Consider the following 7,614-nt stretch of genomic DNA (forward strand, 5'->3'; position numbering starts at 1 on the left):
CAGAAAAATCAAAGGAGTTAGAGAAACAAGCTAAAGAGGTGGTAGCTAAGCAACCCCCATCATTAGTTGTGAGGCCACCACCTCCATTCCCTCAGAGATTGCAGAAAGTAAAGGATAATGCCGCTTATAAAAAGTTTCTTGATATTTTGAAGCAGGTGCAAATCAATATTCTACATGTAGACATCCTGCAATAAGTGCCCAAATACACCAAATACATCAAGGACATAGTGGAAAATAAGAGGAGGTTAACAGAGTTCGAGACTATGGCACTCATTGAAGAATGTAGCTCAAGGATTCAAAGCAAGCTACCTCATAAATTGAAGGATCCATATGGTTTCACTATCCAAATCTCGATTGGTAAGCACACAGTCGGGCGAACTTTGTGTGATCTTAGAGCGAGCATCAATTTGATGTTGTTATCTGTGTTCAGACAATTGGGGTTGGGTGAGTCGCGCCCAACTATGGTGATTTTGCAGTTGGCTAATCACTCTCTTGCTCATCCTAAAGGTGTAATTGAAGATGTGTTAGTTCAAGTGAGTTCTTTCATATTCCCTACTGATTTTATTATCTTGGACTATGAGCCTGATCAGGAAGTCCCATTTATTTTGGGGCACCCATTCCTAGCCACGAGCTGAGTTATGATTGATGTATATGAAGGAAATATGACGATGAGAGTGGGTGACCAAGTGGAGGTATTCAATATGTATAAAGCACTCAGATTTCCAGTCCACTATGAAGAGTTATCCATGATTTCTGTGGTGAAAAGTGATGTGACGTCATTGGTGCCATATATAAGCCTCATAGATCCTCTTGAACGAGCTTTGATTGGGTATGAAGAAGACAGTGAAGATGAGAGGATGGGAGAAATTGAGCAAGTGTTTGACATGTCTTGCAGGTATGTCCATGGGTTTGGGAGATTTAAGGAGTTGGACTGGCTTGTCACCCTGACCCCTCCTAAGCCATCTATTGAAGAAGCTCCAAAGATAGAGCTTAAGCTCCTTTCAGCGGATATGAACTATGCTTATTTGGGGAACTCTAAGACATTTCCAGTGATATCTTATCCATCTTGACCGATGTGCAAGAAGAAAAATTGCTCAGAGTACTTTGCCAGTATAATAAGGCTATTGGGTGGACAATTGCTGACATCAAAGGAATTAGTCCATCATTTTGCATGCATAAAATCTTTTTGGAAGATGGACACCACCCCAGTGTTGAGCAACAAAGGAGATTAAATCCCATTATGAAAGAGGTCGTGAAGAAGGAAGTAATTAAGTGGCTCAATGCAGGCATCATCTTTCCTATCTCTGACAGCAACTGGGTAAGCCCAGTGCAATGTATGCCCAAAAATAGGAGATGATTGTGGTAGAGAATGAGAAAAATGAGCTTATTCCCACTCGCACCGTGACGGGGTGGAGAGTTTGTATTAACTACAGAAGGCTCAATAAAGCAACCTACTAGGACCACTTCCCACTTTCATTCATTGACCACATGTTGGACAGATTGGCGGGGCATGAATATTATTGCTTCCTTGATGGTTATTCGGGGTACAACCAGATTGTCATATGCCTAGAGGATCAAGAGAAGATCACTTTTACTTGTCGTTATGGTACTTTTGCTTTCAAGCGAATGCCATTTGGTCTTTGTAATGCACCGGCCACGTTCTAGAGGTGCATGATGGCTATTTTTATTGATCTGGTGGAAAAATTTGTGGAAGTCTTTATGGATGATTTTTCAGTCTTTGGGTTTTCTTATGATGACTGTTTGAAGAATTTAGGCAAGGTATTGGCCCGCTGTGAAGAAACAAATCTAGTGTTAAATTGGAAAAGGTGCCATTTTATAATGTAAGAAGGTATCGTGTTGGGCCACAGAGTTTCAAGTAGTGGCATTGAAGTTGATAAGGGGAAGGGAGAGGCGGTTGAAAATTTACCTCCACCCATTTCTGTAAAGGGTGTCTGGAGCTTCTTGGGACATGCGGGATTCTATAGACGCTTTGTTAAGGATTTTTCAAAAATTGCTACTCTTTTGTGCAGGTTACTTGAAAAGGATATAACCTTCAATTTTGATGAAGCCTGTTTGAAGGCATTTGAAGAGCTCAAAAAGAAGTTGGTGGTGGCCCCCATTATTGCGGCACCAGATTGGTCCTTACCATTTGAACTTATGTGCGATGCAAGTGACCATGCTATTGAGGTAGTGCTAAGCCAGAGAAAGGACAAGTTGTTTTACTCCATCTACTATGCGAGTAAGACTTTTAATGATGCACAACTGAATTACACCACCACTGAAAAAGAGTTGTTGGCCGTTGTGTGGGCCTTTGAGAAATTTTGGGCATACTTGGTGGGAACAAAAGTCATAGTCCATACCAATCATGCAGCAATTAAGTATCTATTTATAAAAAAAGAATCCAAGGCTAGATTGATGCATTGGGTTTTGTTGTTGCAGGAATTTGATGTAGAAATACGAGATCGGAGAGGCACAGAAAACCAAGTAGTAACCATCTATCAAGGTTGGAAAATCATGAGCATGTTGAGGAGGGTGGACAAATTAAGGAGGCATTCCCTGATGAGCAACTTCTTGCTATCACCCAAGACCCCCCCTCTCCCTGGTATGCGGACTATGTGAATTATCTTGTGAGTGGGGCACTTCCTTCTAAAATTGGATCTGAAGCTAGAAAGAGGTTTCTATATGATGTAAACTTCTACTACTGGGATGAGCCATTCTTATACAAACAATGTGTTGATCAGTTGATGAGGAGGTGTAATTAGTGTTGTATGATTGCCAGGCATTGCCTTATGGGGTCCATCATGTAGGCGATAGGACAACTGCAAAGGTATTACAGTCTAGGTTCTTTTGGACAACATTATTCAAGGATGCCCATGAATTTATTAAGAAGTGTGACCAGTGTCAAAGAACGGGAACAATCACAAAGAGGCACAAGATGCTGCTAAATAACATCTTGGAGGTCGAGATTTTTGATGTGTGGGGGATAGATTTTATGGGACCGTTCCTATTGTCTAGAGGAAACAAATACATCTTGCTAGCAGTTGACTACGTGCCAAAATGGGTAGAGGCGATCGCATTGCCAACCAATGATGCCAAGATCGTAGCTGCTTTTGTGAAGAAGAACATATTTTCGAGGTTTGGGACTCCACACGCTTTGATTAGTGATGAAGGGACACATTTTTACAATCGGTTGTTGAATAACCTTCTAGCTAAATACGGGGTCCTCCATAGAGTTGCCACGGCATATGATCCGCAAACAAGTGGGCAAGCTGAGGTGTACAACAGAGAAATGAAGCAAATATTAGAGAAGACATTGAGTATGAATAAGAAGGATTTGGGCTGCAAAGTTAAATGATGCCTTGTGGGCCTATAGAACTGCATACAAAACACCAATTGGGGCGTCTCTGTATAAGCTTGTGCATGGGAAGTCATGTCACTTTCATGTTGAACTTGAACACAATGTGTACTGGGCCATTAAAAAGTTGAATATGGACTTTGAAGTCGGGACCGAGAAGAGACTCTTGCAGTTGAAAGAGTTAGATGAGTTCAGGCTGCACTATTATGAAAATGCTAAGCTTTACAAAGAGAAAACGAAAGATGGCATGACAAGCGTATCGAGCCACGTCACTTCGAACCAGGCCAACAGGTACTATTGTTCAATTCTAGGCTCAAGTTGTTTCCTGGGAAGCTAAAATCAAGATGGTCAGGCCATTTGAGGTGGTAAGAGTCACTCCTTATGGTGCAATTGAGTTGCACACTTTAGATGGTGAAAGAAAATTTTTAGTGAATGGACACAGAGTCAAGCACTATTGGGGAGGAATCACTGATCGTGAGAAGACCAAAGTAATACTCGTTGATGAGTAAGAAAGGACCTGTGTTATGCCACGATGTTAAATCAGGCGCTTGTTGGGAGGCCACCCAATTTTTATTGCCTTTATAGTTTAGTTTTTAAATATTTAGTTAGAGTATACTAGAGTTTTTATATTCTTTGTAAACATAGAAATTATAGGTAGAATGGTGTGGGGTATGTAAATTGGATATATAAAGTGCTCGAGGGATCTAGATGTTATTAAATGTTTTTTTAGAAAAGATCATTGAACCAGCGCCCCACGCTACTTGGGGTGCAATTTACAGTATCTCCAATACCCCCTGCGCCAGGCCTAGCATGGGACGCTGGGTTGGGGGTGCAGGTAAGTAAAAATGTTTTTTTTCTTCGTTTTTGTTTTATTAGGTTAAAATCTATACACATAAAATCCGACCCATATACCCATCTATCTGTCACGCCCCAAAACTGAGGGGCGCGACTGGCGCTCAATCGAGCAAGCCTATTAGGTTTCATTCTACCCAAAATTATTTTATGAATAATAAGGAGATGAACTCCATAAATTCTACTTTATGAGCATTACATTGACAATTTTTATCTTTGTCTTTCATTAACAGTTCAACTATACTAACCAAATTATTACAATTAATATATACGAAGGAAATATTCTGCCAAATAACAGCATATCTAGTTCAAATTTTCAATACCTGAAACCACCCACAACCTGTCTACGGAGCCTCTAAATACAACTGAAGAGTAATATAGAAATGTCGGCAATAAGGCTCCGGCTATACCTCAAAATACAAATACTACATCAATCAAATTCCGGACTTACAATTTTACATGGACACCATGAGAGCTCAATTTCTAAGAAGAGGGGTTTTTAGCCATACACACCTTGTTTAAGCTTTCCTTAAGTTTCTGCAATCTACCAACACCTCTAGCAATAACAATCTATAAGGAGACAGCGAGAATCGATTAATAATTAGGAAGATTACCCATGGTGTAACTCTCTTAGGAATTTCATCAAACACCTAACATGTGAAGTAGTCTACAAGGTCTGAAAATCGAAATTCCTTCTTCCCTCAGCCAATTTTAACAGGAACTACCCAAATTAGTTCTTTAATATCACATACTACAACTTAGTCCCACATGCATGGCTTATTTCTAATCCCAACAATATATTTGAACCCTTAACCTCTTGCATGAAATCTTGGAAGAAGGACTTACTCGGATGGAGGACAATCAAGTGGTTATCTTCCTTGATTCTTGAAAACTTGAGCAAGATTTGGGTGATTATGAATCTAGGCTCCTTCTTTCTCTCTCTATGTGCTCTCAACTATCTCTAAAATCAGTAGAAAAATGACCCCAAATGAAGCCCCTAAGCCTATTTATCAAAATGGGGTCGGGTTATAAAAATAGAAAAAATAAGCCTCTGAAATCGGGTCTGCGATCACATTTTGGGCCGCAAAACAAGAATGTGGGTCGCAAAATGCATCGCGGAGCTGGTGCCCAGAAATGGGCTACACTCGACAGGTCTGCGACCATTTTGTGGTCGCATAACCACTTCTGCTATCGCAGAATTGGCCGCAGAATGGGATTTTGCCAGCTTTTGGTAATTTGGTCATAACTTTGTGTAGGAATGTCCAAATACAAACGGTTTGGAAATTAGACGCAAAGATCTTTCATATGATAGGTTGTTCATCACATAAAACCTTATATATATATATATATATATATATATATATATATATATATATATATATATATATATATATATATATATATATATATATATGCTCGTTCAAAGTGTGGACTTGTGCGAACTCATTTGGAATTTTAGCCTATTATGAAATTTTCCAATTTGATTTAGACTTAGGCCTTTCCTTGGACCCCAAATTACTTATTATATGACTTATACATTTATTTATCAAATCCAATTTATGTCCATCATGCTAATAGCACATAAAATATTATAATTAGCCTACCTCGCACCACGAAATCCTAAATTACTTAGCGAAATTTTCCGAGGCCTTACACTATCCTAACATTTTAATCCACATTTGAATCCATACCCATACCCGTATTAAATTAAAAACAAAACTCAAACCCCTTTAATTCTAATTTCTCTCTGTCTCTCTCTCTCTCATTGTCACTCTCTCTCAAACTCCTCTCTACCACGTTCTTCTTTCTTTCAAAAGATTTCAAGGTTTTCTCTTGATCTCATCCTAAACCCTACATATATGTTCCTCTTCTTCTTCTTTTTCTTTTAATTGATAGATGATAATAAACATCCCCCCCAAATGCCCTAATCCCCAAAATTTTCCCCTAAGTTGCTTCTTAGAACTTGTTCTATGGTGGGTGGCCTAAATGTGAAACGAAATTGGTTGTGACAACTTTGTTGTTGTATTGTATACGGAGTAGTAAACTATAATTTCCTCTACTTCGTTGAAATTTTGGAGGGCCACCATGTTCCACCATTGTTAAACTAAGTTGCACACATTTCATGCCCACAAGGTGTTTGATAAGATGTTTGAATGAGTATTTTGTGCACCGGTGAAGTCTGAGTAACCGAGTGTAGTTGTATGTGATATCAGGCTAAGTGTTGGATGTTTGGGGTGATTTCACATAATTAGGAGCTTGGTTTTAATGTGCACATGTCGCCCACACCATGTATCTTATATTATGTATGTTGTAGCACTTGTAGAATTAGTTAAGGTAGTGTAGTAATTGTAGAAATTAAGGACCATATGCCACTTGCTTGCATTAAGGCTAAATCACTTTGCCATGATCGACCACTTGATTTGTGTGGCATAGCTCGTGAGCTATAATTTTGCGGCGTGGGGAAGTCTTGAGTATCCATTGCCTTGTGGTGAAACACTTGTGCATTTTAAACCACGATTGTGAGTATAGTACATTGAGCCTTCGATTTTTAAGTGTGGGGTCATCTTTGACTCGCACGATAACCTTAGGCAGATTTCTTGATTCTTTCTTACATTCATGCTTATTTGTGTTGTAGGTTTCTATGGCTCGTGATAATGCAAATAAAGGCAAGGGAGTAAGGAAGTCCTCCACTACTACGAAAGGGAAATAAGTTGTCGATGGATCAATGACGGCTCCATTGAGACCAAGGACCCGTTTGGATCTAGTTCGTGATGATGCCATCCAATGGCATAATACCTTTGTGTCGTATGGGCACTATATCTCCGAGATGGTCATTAATGTGAAAGCTTTGGAAAAGAACTTCCCGTACGTGCTTGGACGGTTGCGAGAATTGCCCATGGAAAAAATCCTAGAATGCCCCGACCATGCAAATTTGAGCATGGTGTGGGAACTGTATGCCAATTGGAATGCGGACTTGTTCATGTCATATGTACGTGGAAAGGACGTGCCACTAGACAGATGGTCCTTATGTGAATTTTTAGGAGTTGAGAACTCTAACCCTCGGAGGCTACAAAAATTTGTCAAAAGCCCAAGCTACATGGTGTGAGCACGTGATTTTTGTCCTACGAGAACTACTCCCAGAAAATTCAAAATAAAATAGTTTTGTGTTGTTTGTGATTTATTTGTATTTGTCTGTGCATGATTATTTTTACTTTAATTAAGGGAAAAAATACAAAAATAATAAAAAATAATAATAAATATATATGCATTTAGGATTTAACTTTACAAGTATGAATTATTAAACAATATTTGAATTTATAAGAATGAAAATCACAAAAAATATGTACTTTGCATTTTTAATTTAATCTCCAATTGTGTGATTTTATTTTGGTTGGTATTTGATTGTG

General features: G+C 39.0%; 1 protein-coding gene across 1 annotated transcript; it reads left to right on the plus strand.

The window, feature by feature from the left end:
* The first annotated feature begins 263 nt into the window (after nucleotides 1–263).
* On the plus strand, nucleotides 264–635 carry LOC142162612 (uncharacterized). The gene has a single exon (XM_075218863.1). It carries the CDS (start codon nucleotides 264–266, stop codon nucleotides 633–635), a length of 372 nt encoding a protein of 123 aa, XP_075074964.1.
* The last annotated feature ends 6,979 nt before the right edge of the window (nucleotides 636–7,614 follow it).

The sequence above is a fragment of the Nicotiana tabacum genome, chromosome 1, assembly GCF_000715075.1.
Source record: "Nicotiana tabacum cultivar K326 chromosome 1, ASM71507v2, whole genome shotgun sequence".
NCBI classification, from domain to species: Eukaryota; Viridiplantae; Streptophyta; class Magnoliopsida; order Solanales; family Solanaceae; genus Nicotiana; species Nicotiana tabacum.

What these genes read in the sequence shown, in the direction of transcription:
- LOC142162612 (XM_075218863.1), top strand. Translation starts at nt 264, where the DNA reads ATGGCACTCATTGAAGAATGTAGCTCAAGGATTCAAAGCAAGCTACCT.